Source organism: Diadema setosum, chromosome 1 (genome assembly GCF_964275005.1).
Source record: "Diadema setosum chromosome 1, eeDiaSeto1, whole genome shotgun sequence".
NCBI lineage: Eukaryota > Metazoa > Echinodermata > Echinoidea > Diadematoida > Diadematidae > Diadema > Diadema setosum.
In genome coordinates this window covers 23,584,260-23,603,639 of record NC_092685.1, presented here as the reverse complement: position 1 = coordinate 23,603,639, position 19,380 = coordinate 23,584,260, and the positions used below count along the sequence as shown (strand labels likewise).

Sequence of the window (19,380 nt, the reverse complement as noted above, 5' to 3'; positions counted from 1 at the left end):
GGCAGGTTCGTCAAAAGCCGAACATGGGCAGCCCGGCAGGTTTGTCAAAAGCCGAACCTTGCCAGCTCAGAAGGTTCATCAAAAGCCGAACCTGGGCAGCCCGGCAGGTTCGTCAAAAGCCGAACCTTGCCAGCTCGGCAGGTTCGTCAAAAGCCGAACCCTGGCAGCTCGGCAGGTTTGTCAAAAGCCGAACCTGGGGAGCTCGACAGGTTCGTCAAAAGCGGAACCTTGCCAGCTCGACAGGTTCGTCAAAAGCCGAACCTTGCCAGCTCGGCAGGTTCGTCAAAAGCCGAACCTTGCCAGCTCGGCAGGTTTGTCAAAAGCCGAACCTGGGCAGCTGGGCAGGTTCCTCAAGAGCCGAACCTTGGCAGCTCGGCAGGTTCGTCAAGAGCGAACCTTGGCAGCTCGGCAGGTTTGTCAAAAGCCGAACCTTTGGAGCTCGGTAGGTTCGTCAAAAGCCGAACCTTGGCAGCCCAGCAGGTTCGTCAAAAGCCGAACCTGGGCAGCTGGGCAAGTTCGTCAAAAGCCGAACATGGGCAGCCTGGCAGGTTCGTCAAAAGCCGAACCTTGCCAGATTGGCAGGTTCGTCAAAAGCCGAACCTTGCCAGCTCGGCAGGTTCGTCAAAAGCCGAACTTTGGCAGCCCGGCAGGTTCGTCAAAAGCCGAACCTTGGCAGCCCAGCAGGTCGTCAAAAGCCGAACCTGGGCAGCTGGGCAGGTTCGTCAAAAACCGAACCTTGGCAGCCCAGCAGGTTCGTCAAAAGCCGAACCTGTTCAGATTGGCAGGTTCGTCAAAAGTCGAACCTTGGCAGCTCGGCAGGTTCGTCAAAAGCCGAACCTTGGCAGCTCGGCAGGTTCGTCAAAAGCCGAACCTTGCCAGCCCGGCAGGTTCGTCAAAAGCCGAACCTTGGCAGCCCGGCAGGTTCGTCAAAAGCCGAACCTTGGCAGCCCGGCAGGTTCGTCAAAAGCCGAACCTGGGCAGCCCGGCAGGTTCGTCAAAAGCCGAACCTGGGCAGCTGGGCTGGGCAGCCCGGCAGGTTCGTCAAAAGCCGAACCTTGCCAGCTCGGCAGGTTCGTCAAAAGCCGAACCTTGTCAGCTCGGCAGGTTCGTCTAAAGCCGAACCTGGGCAGCTCGGCAGGTTCGTCAAAAGCCGAACCTTGCCAGCTTGGCAGGTTCGTCAAAAGCCGAACCTTGGCAGCCCGGCAGGTTCGTCAAAAGCCGAACCTTGGCAGCCCAGCAGGTTCGTCAAAAGCCGAACCTGGGCAGCTGGGCAGGTTCGTCAAAAGCCGAACCTTGGCAGCCCAGCAGGTTCGTCAAAAGCCGAACCTGTACAGATTCGCAGGTTCGTCAAAAGTCGAACCTTGGCAGCTCGGCAGGTTCGTCAAAAGCCGAACCTTGGCAGCTCGGCAGGTTCGTCAAAAGCCGAACCTTGCCAGCTCGACAGGTTCGTCAAAAGCCGAACCTTGGCAGCCCGGCAGGTTCGTCAAAAGCCGAACCTTGGCAGCCCGGCAGGTTCGTCAAAAGCCGAACCTGGGCAGCCCGGCAGGTTCGTCAAAAGCCGAACCTGGGCAGCTGGGCAGGTTCGTCAAAAGCCGAACCTGGGCAGCCCGGCAGGTTCGTCAAAAGCCAAACCTTGCCAGCTCGGCAGGTTCGTCAAAAGCCGAACCTTGTCAGCTCGGCAGGTTCGTCTAAAGCCAAACCTGGGCAGCTCGGCAGGTTCGTCAAAAGCCGAACCTTGCCAGCTTGGCAGGTTCGTCAAAAGCCGAACCTTGCCAGCTCGACAGGTTCGTCAAAAGCCGAACCTGGGCAGCTCGGCAGGTTCGTCAAAAGCCGAACCTTGCCAGCTCAGCAGGTTTGGCAGAAGACCAACATTGACATATCCAGCTATGACTGATGCAATTCTGAAAAGAATGAAGGACAGGTTTGTTAATTCCATTTTGTTTATGCCAAACCTTGCACCACAATTTCAGATTAACATTTAAAATTTTGATCATTTGTAGACTGTTTTTCCCATTTTGAGCACCTGTTTTTAGCAAAATCAGTCTAATTTTTTAGACTAATGTAGAAAGTCTATTTCTTGAATAGAACGGGTTGTAGCATTATGTCTATCACACTATGCATCTTTAGACTGACAAACATGTTAATGCATAGATTAAGTTTTTTACCACTTTGGGATCTGTCCATTCCAGTAATACCTACACATGTATGCTCAAGTAAAATACAAAGAGAAATGTGTTACAAAATCACAAATTTGGTTGCAAAAGATTGCAAGACTGAGGATATAACATTGCACTATTATTGTCTTACTTTTTATAGTGACCATATCATGTGTGCATTTTATGCTTTGCTGACTATTTTCATATCATTTCTCATTATTATATGGTGACATTCCAAACATGACAGCTCTTATCACAAGCCCAAAGATAATGTTCCACCTAATGGATGTGTTACATGGTCCAACACACCCTGCACCACTTACATGTTTACCGTGAATCCAAACCACTGGCCTCCCACTATGGTCCATGTCTGCAGACGTGCCCTCAGCCATACCGGCCCCAGGGTGTGGGCCGTTGCGGCTGGTGAACTGCAGCTCATGCATGACTCTCAGCTGGTATACATTCCACATGATAATGAGCAGACCAATGCACAAGGCCGAAATCAAAACATAGAGGACGTGGGGTGGAAGACCCGCTCGACGGGACCGGTGCTTCGGAGACAGCTGCCTATACATCTGGAGGTTGCAGGATTATATGGAAAGGGAGGACGGAGGGAAAACAAAGACATCACTGCATGAAGCTATTAAAACGGTCAAAGATAAAATGACCACCACAATTACGTGCATCTATGTACACTGTATATGCACACAAAACATAATACACGCATGAATACTGCATATATGAATTGAACTGTGAAGTTGTAAGAGGGCTGTGTAAGTGTAAACTCAAGTAAAATACAACATTACAAAGCAGTAGGCAATTAATAATAATCACCCATCATCTCTTCAAATAGTGAAAAGGACAATAAAATTGTAGACAGAAAAATCTGTCTGGAGGAGTTATATGACTTTTACTCTCCTCCCTACTGAGGGGATTCCATGAAGCCAGACGCAGTTTCTGCTGAACATGCATACCCCTGATGACACAGACCGATCTTCCGATCGAATAAAAATGAAGATATACAGTGTACATGTTTAAAATACTGTCAAGTGTTGTAATAACTGTAAATTCTGTCACAGCAAATTATTGTGTATGCGATCTGTGATTGGGCGCTATACACATTGGGGGCTATACACATTGGGGGGGGGGGGGGTTGGTGACCGGTCAGACATCTATTTTAGTATAAGACAACTTATTCGTCTGGAGGTTGAGGGGACGCCACAGGGATGTCTCCAGCAGTTGCAGGACTTCTCTGAGACATCCTCTCAGACTCAGTTGCAGAGACATCTCTTCATCCCATTCTGGTCACCATGGTCTCTGCAAAGTCATGGATACGTTTCAGAGATGTCTTATAGACAAAATTAGTCTCCAGACAAGATCAGCTCGAGACCAAAAACAAAAACAAAAAACAAAAAACAAATGAACATGTTCGATTCTCCTGTGACTCCCCACAGATAGATAGACTAGTTTGGAGTAGTAGAGACAAAGCTAGTCTTCAGCCTCAAGAGACATCTCGCAGACGTTTAGGCAACCATGCAGGGAGACGTGACTCGAGTCGTCACCAGCAGGTCATGACCTCGTAGTACTACTACTATAGTAAGGGCCGTTAGTACTAATCCCACTCTAACCCTTTACATACACTGCTCTAAGCTAGTCTCCAACAACCAAGCCACCTAGACCTAGGTAGGTGCTCCAGCCTCTAGTCTGCAACAAGAATATACAGCCTCGAGGTTTCGTATTTCACATCGTCACTAGCCACTCTCTGCCACTCTCTGCCTCTGTATGGTAGCCCTACTACATATCGACCACCCTTTTTGAAACCGACCGCGTATACATTGGCGCACAGAACGCTTTATAGTACGCACTTCACTGCGCGCAGAGCACATAAAAATGGATTGGCTTTGACCGTTGATGAGGATGGTGTGGAAAACGCGAAAATTCACTGTTCATTAATGGTTTTAATCAAGGACAAAATTTCGAATGAATATTTTCACCGAATCGTAATGTAATGTCTATGGAAGTTTCTAAAAAGCTTCGTACAACACGGTGTTCAATACAACTCGGTTTGTGTGCATTGTCAATTGATGCAAAAACAGCGGTCGATCTCAATAAGGAGCTTTACGGCGGGGAGCTGAAATGCTTATCAATTGGAATTGAATCGATATGTTATATGAATGAATTGAATGAAAATCGGAATTGAGATCAGAATATAAGAAATGAAGATTTTGGTGGCCCTATCGCGCCACCAAAAAAGTCGGATGTTTGCCTTTACTTTTGAAAATGAATAGCGGTAACAATCGGCTCCGTAAGATACTAAAATAAATGTCGGATGTTTGCTCATACTTTTGGAAATGAAAAACGATAAGACTCAGCACCGTACGGTGCTAAAACTAATGTCAGATATTTGATTTTGCGTTCGGAAATGATTAAGGACAACATTCGGCTCCGGAAGACGCTGAAATATTAAATGTCGAATATTTGCTTTGACGTTCGGAAATGAAAAACAATATTCAACTCCGTACGATGGTTAGATAAGTGTCGGATGTTTCCTTATACTTTCGAAAGGAAATAGCAATAACATTCGGCTCCGGAAGATGCTGAAATAAATGTCAGATGATCGCTTTCATGTTCGGAAGTTCCAATAACATTCTGCTCCATACGATGCTAAAATAACTGTCTGATGTTTGCTTTTAAATTTCAAAATGAATAACAGTAACATTCAGCTGCGTTCAATTGTAAAATTAATGTTTGATGTTTGCTTTGACGTTCGGAAATGAGTAACAATAACATTCAACTCCTTACGATGATAAAATAAATGCTGGATGTTTGCTTTTACGATCGAAAGTAAATGGCAATAACATTCAGCTCCGGAAGATGCTAAAATACATCTCGAATGATTGCTTTTACGTTTGGCATGTTTGAAAGTGAATAGCAGTAATATTCTGCCCCATATGATGCTAAAAAAAAAGTATTGGATATTTGCTATTACATTTCGAAATGAATAACAGTAATATTCAGCTACGTTTGATGGTAAAATAAACGTCTGATGTCAGCTTCGACGTTCAAAAATGAAAAACAGTAACATTCGGCTCTGTACGATGCATCATAAAATAATATTGTCAGATGATTCATTTCACTTTCGGAAGTGGACAGCAGTAAAATCGGCTCCGTACGATGATAAAACAAATGTCGTATGTTTGAAATGAATCACGGTAATATTCTGCTTCGTACGATGCAAAAATAAATGACAGATTGTTGCTTTTACATTTGGAAATGATTAACGGTATTAATCCGCTCAGTTAGATGCTGAAACAAATAGCGGATGTTTGCTTTCACGTTTGGAAATGGATAAGGATAACATTCAGCTCCGTAAGATGCTAAAATGAATGTCTGTTGTTTGCTTTTACATTTAAAAATGATTAACGGTAATATTCGGCTCCGTAAGGTGCTAACAGACTAATAAATGTTGAATGATTGCTTTTACAATAAGAAATGAATAACGGTAACTTTCGGTTCTTTACAATGCTAAAACAAATGTCGGATGCTAACAGATGTCGGCAAATGCTCCCACTTTTTCATTTCAAACGTAGGTTTTGACCTCCTAAATTTTTAGGCATCAACTTTTATAGTAATCTGTACGCCTATTTGCTAAATCTTAAAACACAAAATAAGATGATTGGATTTTCTAATTTTAATTTCGAGTAAATTCGACCACCAAAAAATAAAGATTAGTGATACTGGTTGCCCGATAAAAGTTAGTGTGGAGCCCTGTCTATTCTATTCTTTATCATGCTCGGCCTATACTTCCACATCATGTTCCACAATATTTTCATAATCGCATTGCTGAAAAAAAAGAGAAAAGAAATCAGTGCTTGCGTTCTCGGGGAAGAATAAATGAAACATTACTTCGTGAAAGGCAAAAAAAAAAAGTTTAAAAAAGGCACTACGCAGGAGATTGATGTTTGGACAGTGGACCGTGATTAATGCCAAAGATATAACTGTCAACACCCAACACCTACGCAGGTGCGCCACGACGGTTTAGAAATCTACGCGCGCGGTATGACTATCATGATCAAGAATTAAAACACAGTGGTTAAAGAAAAGAAGATGATGGGCAGAGCGTAGTGCTATCGTAAGCACTCCATTGGCAAGGGTGCTATGTGCATACCGTGTACGTGTGTAGGTAGGTGTTGGGGATTTTTCTTGTCAGCTGTGTACCGGGTATTTCTTTGGGCGCGCGATTGTTCTGGTCGGGAATATTTACAGTCGAGTGTGAAAAGATTTGTGACATGTCTTCTTCGCTGTTCACGCGCGCTTAATCGGAGATGCTGAGTGATGTTGCAATTCGATTCGAGCTACATGCTGGGAAAAACAATAAGTTAATTAAGATCGGGACAGTAGATTTCACTTCGAGGTAACCGAACTTCGAGTTATTTCTTCGAGCTACGCGAATTCTAATACACGGAAACTCCATAGGAACAATCGGGACTTTCATTTTGCCCCCGAGGTAAGTGATATTCGGCTTATCCGACGTCGAGGTATCCGAAGTTGACTGTATTACTATTTTATACTAGCATTATTGTCCACCACCGTCCACCACCACGTGATGACCGACCGTGGCCATCACAGTCAAGATCAGGAGAAAGATAGACAGAAAGATCCGACTGTCCGGAGGAGTCTTTTATTTTTGACGTTATCGCTTTAAGGAGGGGATCTGTGAAGCCAGACGCAGTCTTCGCGGAACATTTCCCCGACGACCAGATACAGACCAATCTTTCGGTCAAGGAGAAAGGAAGCATCAAAAACTCAATCTGACGTTAGACTGTGTCTACATGTAGAATCTATCTAGTTTCAGACATTCTAGAACTGTAGTGTGTATACTGTGTATACAAGAAAACTGAAGTTAATGATAAATAATTAATGCCCGAAAATTACTTCCCTTAATATGTAGACATTAGAATTATTATTCTTTTTTAATCCGCCCTTGTGCAAAATTTTAGACCCACTGATGATTGGTCCCGATTTACCTCATTTACTGAGTGGCATAGTTTTGCATGCCTGATGCTGCTTGCCTGTATAAAGCTCATGCATAGCTGCTCTGAGCTGACTCGGCATGCCGGTGAAACATTACTGCCATGGTCCCGTGCTGTGAAGAAATTTGCAAAAATCTCATCTGAGAAACTGCGTGCAAAATTTGAATTAAATGTTCCTGACTGTAGTAGAAAATTTTTGGTATACACAGCTTGAAAAAGACCTCTAATTTCATAAAAATCTAATTTCGAGAGTACTGTCTGAACTGCCGATTGTGAGATATATAATTTCACGAAATTGAGAGAAAAAGGTAGCATAAATTGGCTCAGCAATGATGAAAACTGATAATATTTTACGATTTTTTCTTACTTACAGAACTACTGCTAGCTACATATGGTAAGGTCAGGCACATATCTCTATTACGGAAAAATCCACTTTTAGAGTGATGTGACTGGATTACATTATTGAAAAAAAAGGATATCAATCCACCATTGTCATTAGTCGAAGTGCAATACTGAGTTAAATTTCTGTCAAGCCGTGCTGCAAAATCATGGGCATGCGCTTGAGCACCAGATAGCGCCATGCTGGCAATGACTATTCAAGTCAAACATAATATACCACTCGATTATATTGCATGACCATCAAAAGTAGCTCACTCCTTTGGCCCATTGAAAAGTTAACAAGGAAGAGAGGGTATAACAAATAAAACCTGTGTGTGAAACACAAGGAATATCAGTCTGCACTATAGAAAAACCATCTAGATAATTGATCCTTTACAAATTGATCAATTGTGTTCATATATTTTTCATTTCATACAGTGCTGGAAGGAGTTGTATGACCCCTGTGATGGTGCAGCAAGTTCGTCACTATGACTTCGACTCTGAATATGAGCAGGTATAGTATATGCTACAGTATGCCATCATCACTGGTAAATCACCATGGGATAGGGGTATTCCAGCAAAAGTGTAGTCTCATAGTCTCATAGACTGTTCAGAATTGAATTAAATTGAATTGAATTCATTTTCCACTTCCACAAGTGAAAGAGGCAACATGTACAATAAATATGATACATAACACTGACATGCAAAATAAAGATACAAATGGCATTAATGGCTTAAAAAGACATCAAAAGGCTAACGTTATGATTTTCATCATTATTATTGATATTATTATTATTGTTATTATTTTCTTCTATCTTTTTCTTTTTTTTTTGTTAAACAGAGAATATGTTTGTGCACAATATATTCAATGGAGATATTTCTACCATTGAAAAAAAGAGGAAAAAAGACAATTAGTACTGGTAAAAGTTTCTATCAAATTTGAGAATTTCTAGAATTGTGTTTCATCTCATTTACTCTAGTCACATAAACTATACCACACAGTTGTGTAACATTTCCTTCAAAAGAGCTGATTCCTTATGTCCAATTGTTACACATTAATCAAGTTTTTAGTTCTAAGCAAAATGATGCTACACATATCTTCATGCAACCATTGATTTGTGCACATGTACATGTATGAATAGACTCATATTTTGGGTCAATGATTTAGCAAGGTCTGCGACATTTTCACCCCATTTAAAATCATCATTGCTGTATTACTGTACTTTAAGACTACAATCATTTATTATGAAATGCCTTATTTTTGTTGATTTCATCTCAAGCAGGGAAATTAAGTAGAGATTTGTGCACAGTCTCCTGGGAGACTTTTGAAGTGATGGCATCGTCACCTCTATCAGTTGAGTATGTTGTTGAAACAATTCTCACTGATTTGAGAAGACATGCAAAACTCGAGAACTCCTCAACTTTCTTCTTCTTTTCAATTTAGATTTTAACCCTTTGTCATTCTGTTTATTTCATTGTACTCCATTGAGTAAAATTATTTTTTATTAAAACATGGTGTCTTAACTTTAAACAGTTTTTCACAAGAAAAGCTTTGATTCATGACCCTTTGCAAATCACATCAAGAATACTGTGAACATTCCCAAACATTGCTCATGAGGAAGGAACATCAGGCAAACACATTCAAGTTTTAGTTATTTGCTCTTTCAGTCGATGTTATGTATGTCCAAAATTTGCACACAACCTGCGAACAAAACACTTTCCTCAGTGGCAGGAAAATTTGTCAAACACTGTTCTAAAGTTGTCAAAACTGGCATCAACTAAGCCTTTCAAATCGGAGCAGATTTAGGATTTTACAAAAGAATCACAAATATACAAAGTAGACAGACTCATGGCAGATTACTCTGGTCAGCCAAAAGAAGCATTCTTATATATTTTAATTCATTACAGCACTCCCCTGTCAAATAATAGTTGTCCTCAAGCAGTGTTTCATATGTGACCTGCCGCAACAAAAGTATCCTAAAGTTGCGATGGCAGAGCTTAGAAAATTGAGTTTGAAGTCAGGACATCAAAATCCACCAAAGTGATTGGATTTCTGTTTTTGGCATAATTTTGTAGTCTAATTCATCATTTATCATCTGCCAAAATTTTGAAGCTTTGCAATCAAAGGAAAGGCAAGAATTTGTGGTTTTTCTGGGCCATGATTTTCTGACTTTCAACGGAACAGAATCATGTCCAAAGATTTGGATATAGCACCACAGGTAGACTCAGCCCCTAGCAATGAGAGAATGATATTATTGGTCAGTGTGTGGCACCCTGGTTACTAATTGGTCGTGCGTGAACCGCTGGCGCTAAGCTTAAATGAACATTGTGGAGGTTGCTATGAGCAGACCTATTGCCAAGAGGTGAAAACTGTCTTACCTCCCTTTGATCACGATTAAGTTGGAAAGAAAACTTTGAAGGCGGTTTTCTTGAAAGGCTGATTTCTTAGACCACTCCACATGGTCTCGTAACATCACCAATATCACTGAAACCAAGTACTTTCATGAGTCGTGTTATATACGAAATTAAAGCGGAAGGGTAAGGGAATAATGTCATGTCATTTTCAAAAAATCGTCCTCCCGGACTTTCCAATCCTTTTGTTGTAGTGGGTCACATATTGATGTGACTGCCATTCTGTGTAGCAGGACTATGACTGGCATCCCTTGTTTGTGTTTTGGGGGTATTTTTATACTGTTTTTGTTTTTTACTGAACATTGATTTCTCTTTGTTTCATCAGCTAAAAACCCAGCAGGTGTCAGATCAAGTGATACCTCCTGCCAAGGATTCTACAGTGTACGAGATCTTGAACTTCCAGGTTATGGGTCACGACTGCACACTGGTGGAACACTTTGCTCAGTACGCTCACAACCTGGCCAAGAACATGGACCTCACCGTTTTTGATAGGTAGGATGAATGTACTGTGCCCTTGTTACATTAGAATACAAATGTAGTTTGCACAGTATGAGATTAATGAACAACAATAACAAAATATGCAGGCATCAGCACTAACACTATTTACCGATGTCAGCAAGATGTTTGCTGCAGCAGATTTACATTATTCCACACAAAAATATGCATGTGTTTTAGTATGCCTCCATTTTCTGAGCTTTTATTACAGTCATGTTATATGTCTATCATGTTAGAGAATTTACAATGTAATATTATGCATGATATACATGAAGTGCAGCATTCAATCAGCATGGTGCAATCCACATGATTCATTTTTTTTTTTCTCTCTCTCTGTACTACACATATTTCAAGTGAAGCAGTACTCTTTCCATATAATGAATATTCAAGTTTGGTTAAAGCCATTAATTGCCTCGGCCAAGGGGGGAGGTTAGAATGTTTTCATCGGTGTTTGTTTGTTTGTCTGTGTGCAAAATAACTAAAAAAGTTGTTAAACAGATTTTAATGAAACTTGCAGGAAAAGTTAATGACACAAGAAACAGATGATAAAGTTTGGTAATGATCTGGGGATTTTTATGGATTTTTGAAGGATATTTTTTTTTCTTTTGGCTAATAGGATCAATAAACTTGGGAGTTCAAGCTGCGCGTATTTGAGGTTTGCATGCGCACTCTAAAGCGCATGCTTTGCTCAGGTGAGGTGCCGTGTAGCTGGAAGCTGATGCCCCTAACAAAAGGCTTCTATATTGGGAAATTGGGCAATTTTCAGTATGCGTGTACATGGATGGAAATGAGCTGCTTGGAGGAGGTCTGTGCACTACGAGTGCTTTTCTAGTTTCACCTGATTTCTTATCAATGATTAAGTGTCAATTATACTCTTCCTTCTCTGTAGTGATCTAAATTAATTTCTCATGTTATCTGTCAGTATATTCCACACTTGAGTCTTTGAAATGGCTTAGTGATTTCACTTGTCTTCTTTCATTCCCTGCTAGTTATGCAATGCCAACCAAGGAAACACTTATTCACACCATACAAATGCCTGGCACTCCGGAGAAGTCAAAGGTCAAGGATTTCACCCTGTCAACGCATGAAAGAGTTCTGCAAGTGAGAACATAATTTTAGATACATTGATCCCATCAGATGAGTAATTGGCAGAATGTTTAATAGCCCCTCTGTGCCAAGGCATTGGAGAGCCTTTTTTTATGGTCCTACTTCACAACTGAGTTATTTCTTTTCATTTACTTCAACATTAGAATAAGAAAAAACAAGTAAAAAAAAAAGAAAAAAGGCTGTGATAGAGCTAACTGAGAGTAAAGCCTCCTGCACACTATACCATCAGACAGGTCGTACGACCTTTAGACCAGACGTTTGACGTCACCAGTCTTGCCAGTTTCGGATCGTGCAACTACAGAAGTGCACGCAATGCGCACTGCGTGTGCTTCTATACTCATTGGTAAAATGTACTGAAGCCAGAACAGTTGTAAGCGTAATTGTGTAGTCTGATCGTATAGTGTGCGGTGTCGAGTCATGCGACCAGTCTGATTGTATAGTGTGTGGCGGGCTTAAGTCTGATGGCATGTTTGGAGGGGCTCCGTACAAATCAAGCTGATTGCAGTGGTATATGGGTACCTAATGCCTGTAATTACAAAGTACAAAGAGATGAGTGAATACATAAATGAATTCTGTTGACAGGACAGACTATTAGGAAATAGTGAGCAAAGAACAAAGAATAATAAGTACTTGTAGAAATAAGAGCACTCGTGAGTGGCTTTGTGCTAAAATACTTATATGTTTAACAAAAGACATTGGGATGCACCTTCCCCTCGACTCAGTATAACTTGCATGCTCCCTCGCCATGTCTTTTGTTAGTCACATTAACCCGTTGAGGACTGTTTGATTTTGCTACAACATGCATTTCCCATAGATGCTTGCCCAAGTATGCTCAGGACTCGTCCTTAATGGGTTAATATCACAGAAACATGCAAGTTATGCTTAGTTGAGGGAAAGGCGCATTCCAGTGTCTTTTGTTAAACATTTCAGTACTTAAGCAGTGATTGACAGATGAGGTCACAACAGGAATATTGGTTTGGAAGGATTTTTTGTGGGCATATCCAAGTAATCTGGAGAAAAATAGAAGAAAAATTTGTTAAAAATATATGGAATGTTTCTAGATATTTGTTTCACTGCAAAAGTGATGTTGCGGGTATCATAAATGCAACATGCATGTGTATTTCAGGGAACCTTTAAAGACTATATTTTTGTAAGGGATTGAAAGAAAGCTGGAGGGAAACACACTTGAAATGTGATTTTAGCGGACGTAGTATCTCAGTCTAATGAAAAGTAGACACTCCTGAGATTAAAGAGTTTTTTTTTTTTCACATGAGCTTGGTAAGGATATGAGGCTCAATGGATATGACTCTAGAGTCCAAAGCTTTCAAGAGGTTCCCAGGTGGACTCTAAAGACAGAAGCAGTAGTTCCCCAAGTTAATTCATTCAGTCCTTGCAAAATCTTTTAGAGAGGACTGAAGGACATCAGACCAAATGTTGCTTGTTTCTATTAACTCTTTATAATTGTGTGCCACGTACGCATACCCGACTCAGTCGACGGCGTGCCAAGTTCACATATTCTACTCAAATGCACGAACTTGCCCAAACTGATTAATAAATCGCCAAATACCACAGTACATTGAAGGCGTTTCTCAAAAAGATCTGTAAAAGTTACATCGATTTAAAAGACACAATGTTTTCCCAAAGCTTGATTAAGGTGCTGTCTCAGAATAATATGTCACACACAGGGGATTTTCATCATGGCACATAAAGAGTTAAGCATTTGTTTCCTCAGGATTCTGGTACATGTATGTATATCAAATATTTCAGTCGTCTTTGCTGGAGTGAATGAGAACACAAATAGTTATGCAAGCATGATCCTGAAAGTTTGTTTGGTTCTCCCCACCCCCACCCCAAGAACTCAAAGTGAGGATGATAGCAGTGCATCATAATTTGAAATGACCATGCATTCTCATGCTTCATTCCTCAATTTCATGATCTTCGAAAAGATTCAAGACCTACCAAGCACCACTGCACCCCTGTTTACAGAGTTGTTGCAGCTGAATCTGCCCGAGGGTCTCCAGATGAAAGTTCAGAAGGTAAGTGCTGAGATAAAGCCAGACAGTTAACTACACATGATGCTACATCCTATGTAGGTACACTGTATTTGGAATCCATCCCTCCATCCCTCTTAATGAGAAAATAATTACAGTGAGCCCCTGTTATTACCCCGTTTTCTGAAATTGAAGCAACTGTGCATTGAAAAGAAAATTATCATTTTCGAAATTGATTGTTTCGTCATTACGAAATGATCATTTCGTGGACGAAATATTAACATTTCATGATGAAATGAACATTTCGTCGACGAAATGACTGATTTCGTAGCGAAATATGCCATGCAACACTTGGCGCCCCATACAAAACTACGGTCTTTGTCCATGGTTTAAACCATGGACAAAGATTGTACCACCTTCTTGAATTAGTGAAGAGCCAATTAGTTTCTGTGCAATCTCTTACAAATGATACGAGAGTGAAGACTGTTACAGCACAAAACCGAAAATGATGTCTCTTTGGCCATCAAAAAAAACTGTATTGGTCACCTGACTTTGTATCCAGTCTAGTACTGGTCATATTTACCATGATATTATATAGTAAGTGACCCAAGCTATATTTCTTAATTTGAGCAAGTTTTGATTGTGATTGATGTGCAGGAATTCTAGTCATTCTAGTTATATTCATTTGACCACAGGTCTAAGCTTGATCATATTCCTGTACTAAAGCTACTTGTAGGATAATCTAACATAGTATGGGAAAAAGATACAGACTGACAGCCCCCAGAAAAGTTATTACCTTTAATATATTAGGAGAAATTCCTCTAGAATATGTACCCTTTATGGATTTGAAAAATGCTTTTCTTTAGATTTTGCATCCAATATTTGTTTTGGCATAGATGAAAAAAAATGTCTTTCAAAGGACCACGAAGTAAGTTTGAGCTCAACCTCCCCCCTCCCAAAAAAAAACCAAACAAACAAACAAATGAAATAACAGAATAAACAAACAAGATTTAAGTGAAACAATTAGCGTGACATTGATAACAAACATGAGACCTTTTGATCTCTCATGGATTTGTTTTGTTTGTTTTATTTTTGTGATATGTATACTGCATGTGCATGAGAATTTTACAGACTGCCAGACTTACTCCTGTGCAATAGCGCCACCTTGTGTCGTCAAGCATCCCCTAGTCAAGCCTGTTGCACACACCTCCATTTTTTCTCCCCAGTAGGGCCACTGTAAAAGCTCTCCTGTGTTTCACACTTGGCTGTGAAATGAATTTCAATGTTGTTGTAGGGGTTTTTTTTGGTCCATTTGTGCTATTAGAGATATCATTTCCTGTCACCACACTGGGTTGACAGAAACTAGGGTTATTACCCTCACATATGAAAGTGCTATGTAGCTATACATCCTTGAGCCTTTAGAGATATGCAGTAATGAAATTAAAGGTGACTTATCTGTGTCATATACTACTTTCACATTTCACCCTCATCCTTGCAGTTTAAAATGCATTTGTGCAATAAATTCACTAGTCTTTACAAGGACAGCATATGATTAGGCCACTTACCTTTTTTCATCTTGGGGTATATCTGGAAGTGACCAGTAAACTGAGTTGGAAGGTTTCATTTTAACATAGTATTCTTTTGCAGTAACTGTGGATAATCCTTGACAGAAGTTGGGAATATTCTTGTTCTGATTATAAAACATGTCAGGGCAAATCAGTTGCAGATTGTGATGAAGGTTATTGTCAAAATGACATTCTGGATGAAGTCTGAAATGTCCTGGTGTATGCTATAACTTCATTAAATAAAGTCAAAATATTTTACATGGTGTTCAGAGTGATTGGCTGATCAATATTTTTCATTCTATGACTTTCTGTTGAAAATTAGGATCTCTCAAATGTGTAGGTTTATGTTTCATTTGTTGGATGAACTTTGCCTGGTTTACTTGACTGTCATAGAACTGTGGTACAGTGTCATATATCATAAAGTAGAGAAGAAATGATATCTGTCCAATGCGCTGTCAATTTTCTCAAGTGATGTTAGATGCCACTCATTTCAAACTTGGCCAACTTGTACATACACTCAGCAAAAAAAGAAAGTAAACACTTTTTCCAGTTAATATTTTTCATAGAAGATTTTGATAAAAATCAATGTGTCATATACCATATCAAAGATTATTTAATTGGCTATCAACCTGGTAGGTTTATACAAAGGGAAATTTTAGTGAACACATTCGTTTTTGTCCTCCAAGGCAGAAAAGTAAAAATTGCAGAATTTGACATATTGAAATTCATTTGCAAATGCCCTCCAAGAAAGCAATGATAACAAAAGACCAATTTAACGCAATGAGAGACATGAATGAAACAGCAGAAATAAGTTTCCGTTCCCTTGTTTCCCTTTATATTCAAAACAAAAACATAGTGGGGAAACTGAAGGTGGAACATAAGCATTTTCCATCAATTCAAACTTTAAATGACATAGGGGATAAACAGTAAAGGTGATAAAATTGACAGAATTTCTTCAATTTACCTTTTGGTTAAGGAATTTAAGAATGTGTGCGACATATTCAAGAACCAAATATTATTTCATATTTTCTTGATTTGGAATAACGTTTCAAAGTTAACTTTCTTTGTTACCATAATTTTTTTTTTCTTATATCTTCTGACTGTGGATTTGATGGAAGATTCTTCATTTTCATCATCTTTTTTGCCTTTCTTTATTTTTGGAGGGTTACAGAGACATAGAAATCATGGGATGATTTTTGCAAATCAATTTGCATTTCTATTGTGTTGAATTTGTCTTTTGTTCTTATCATTATATGGAGGAGCAAATATGCTTGAATAACAACTTGTCCATTTTGCAATTTTTACTCTTGTGCCTTTGAAGAGAAAAAGAATGTGTTCACTCATGCATTAAGTTAACCTTTTCATTGACCTACTAGGTTGATAGGTAATTAAATTACCTTTAACATGGTATATAAAACACAATTTTTAGCCAAATAGTCTATTAGAAAGATGAACTTGTAAAAGTGTTTACTTTCTTTCTTTTTTTTTTTTTGCTGAGTGTAGATGTAGCTGACTACATGTACATGTAAGCCTACTCTGCTCAATATGAAATCCGTACTAAAAGTTTCACACTTATTTTTTTATTTTTTTGAATTTGAGAGCCAAATATGATCAACTGGCACAGAAATAAACTTTTGTGCAGTATAATGTAATCTCCTCAATTCTAACCGATTTGACATGTTCCCTGATTTGATGAAAATGCTCATCCTGAATTACACACAGGGTACAGGGTTTCAGTTTCCAACCCCAAATTAGCTACACATATGAAACAGTGTGAAATGAAGGAGTAAATAGTATCATTATGACCTTCTGTGGCCCGTCTGTTTGAAGATAATTAGACCATATTATATTTCTTTGTGAAAATCTTTTATTGTGTGTGTCTTCCATAGCATCATGTCATGTGTTTTAGTTATTTGTTATTGTTGTTTTTGTTGTTGTCAATGCAGCACACGCAAGAGCACTACAAGGAGCGTTTCATCAAAAAGGAAATTCCAGAATCTTCGCTGTGAGGACGTGTGCATCTGCAAATCTTAAGAGACAGTAAGTCATCACCACACGTGGTACGTGCACTGAAGGAGGCTACACTTGTGACTCAGCCGGCCAAGCGTCTGGAGATGGTGTCTGTATCGCAGCGGGTCGTCAGGCACCCATTGGAGTGTTGCCCGTCCAACATCTGTCGCTTGCATCTGCAAGGTCTTCAGCAGACAGATGTTGTTCTTCGAGAGCCTGCTTACTCCATTATGCTCTGAATTTCGCAGAAGAAGGGGGAGTTTCCTTTCTCATTTGATTTTTTTTTTCTGTGCCCTAATTCATACAAATATTCTTCTTATCAGACAGCAGCGAGTATGGGTGCCATCGTGAGAACACGTTTCACGCCCAGTAGAGCTCGCCAATGCCACGTCACATGACACTTGATACGAGGGAGATGGTTTCGTATCAAATTACTGATCAAGCCATTGATGCTAAGCATAGTAGTAGAGATCCTCCAGATGAAGCTTCTTTTGTGCTGTATTCAAGTTTCCTGAGAGGTGGCCCTGCATATAAACGTAGATTTTGTACAATAAAAAGAGCATGTATACAATATACTGTGTATTTCAATGTGCTTCTGGTTAAGAAGCACAATGATCTTCAAAGTACTTCCTCTAAATCTAAGATATTCATGCATATTTTGAAATTGCTCCTCAATGTTTGAAAAAAAACCAGTTAAATAACATTTTGGTGATTAAAAGAATTAGAATTTTGTTACACCACTGTCACCTGCAGATATGAGTAGAAGTTGGTGTTGTGTCAGACCAATGAAGCGTGAAATTACAGTGTCTCCTGCTGCTTTCTGCAAAAACACAAGAAAGGGAGATCATCCACGTTTCTTGAGTAGCTCAGTCCATCACCTTTTTATTGTTGTAATTGTGATGATGGTTATTATCATCATCTTCATCTTTTGTGGCTCACCATGACGACCAGATGATATTTGTGTTGGTCGTGTTTGATGTTGCTTTGGCTTGTAGAGTACTTGGTGAAATGTTTTTGTTTGTCAGTGAGTGAGGTGTCCTTGTGAAGTACATATTGTACTTGTGAAGTACATACACCTTCGTATACATACAAAGAATGTACATACAACTTATTATATACATACTTTGATAAGCACACACATACTCTACATATGAACACATACCGGTACATAATATGCACACAAATGTTCCCAAATACATGTACACACATACATATATATGTAGGTCTGCATGCATACACACAAATATACACATACCAGGTATACACATACACCCATACATACATATGTATACATACATAGAATGTACCTACAACATACAGTATATAGCATACTTTGATAAACACACACACATACTCTGCATATAAACACGTAAATATATACATACAAATGTTTGCTAATACATACATGCATACATAATTTTATGCAGGTCTGCGTACATACATACACACAAACATACACATTCATATACATGTACTATATGTACGTAAGTGGGCAAGCCTTTAAAATGTGCCTGGTTTGCAACATAGAGTCTTGTTTGTATTCACTATTATTTTCTCATATGATTGTGTGTGTGTGTGTGGGTGTGTATGTGCGCACGTGCACGCACGTGTGAGTGGCTGTTCTTGAGACAGAAAATATGCACGCTTCATCAGGGACAAAGTTATTCAGATGGATGTTATCATCAATCTGATCAAACATACTGAGAAGAGGGGATGTTGAATGGGGACTCAAGTGTCTGTCTTCAAAAAAAAAAAAAAAAAAAAAAAAAAAAAACCCAGGAAACAAGAGAATGTGATAATGTGCAGATTTTTAGTAACGAGAGCATAAATCCGGCAACGTTCCTGCTGAGATAATCTGAAGGCTTTTAACCTAACGGGAGAAGGAAGAGTGGGAAATGATTCACAGGGTTTCAGAAACGGGAAATGAAATGGAAGAGAGATAGAGGGAGACAGACTGACAGACAGACAGACAGGAAGAGGAAGGCTTACCGTAGAATGCGTTCGCTGCACTTTTTGAATCCTGTGTTCTCTATTTCGGAGGAGGAATATACACGATGTAGATAGAATAGTCCACGTGACTCGGCTACTATGTACATGTATTGTCATTCAAAGTGGCAAACGACAACAACAGATAAGAACGTCGTGGGTCTTTGGATGAAGACCGAAAGTAGCCCGATTTGGATTGTGGATGTACATTCAACACTAAACATGTAAATTAATTTGCTTTTCAAAC

General features: G+C 39.7%; 2 protein-coding genes across 2 annotated transcripts in view; one reads left to right on the top strand and one right to left on the bottom strand.

The window, feature by feature from the left end:
- Window positions 1-2,731, bottom strand: part of LOC140226127 (probable tubulin polyglutamylase ttll-15) — a 7,918-nt gene extending 5,187 nt beyond the window's left edge. Inside the window, 1 exon segment of the mRNA XM_072306655.1 lies at window positions 2,466-2,731. Coding sequence (XP_072162756.1) covers window positions 2,466-2,731 — 266 coding nt within the window.
- A 3,912-nt stretch (window positions 2,732-6,643) lies between these two features.
- LOC140228608 (large ribosomal subunit protein mL48-like) lies at window positions 6,644-18,400 on the top strand. Its single transcript, XM_072308848.1, has 6 exons — window positions 6,644-6,663; window positions 8,006-8,081; window positions 10,305-10,471; window positions 11,464-11,575; window positions 13,528-13,617; window positions 17,084-18,400. Exons 2-6 carry the CDS (start codon window positions 8,022-8,024, stop codon window positions 17,144-17,146), a joined length of 492 nt encoding a protein of 163 aa, XP_072164949.1. The 5' UTR covers window positions 6,644-6,663; window positions 8,006-8,021; the 3' UTR covers window positions 17,147-18,400.
- The last annotated feature ends 980 nt before the right edge of the window (window positions 18,401-19,380 follow it).

Coding starts and splice junctions, on each gene's coding strand:
- LOC140228608 (XM_072308848.1), top strand. CDS start 8,022: ATGACCCCTGTGATGGTGCAGCAAGTTCGTCACTATGACTTCGACTCT. Junction 8,082..10,304: donor TCGACTCTGAATATGAGCAG/GTATAGTATATG, acceptor TTGTTTCATCAG/CTAAAAACCCAGCAGGTGTC. Junction 13,618..17,083: donor TCCAGATGAAAGTTCAGAAG/GTAAGTGCTGAG, acceptor TTGTCAATGCAG/CACACGCAAGAGCACTACAA.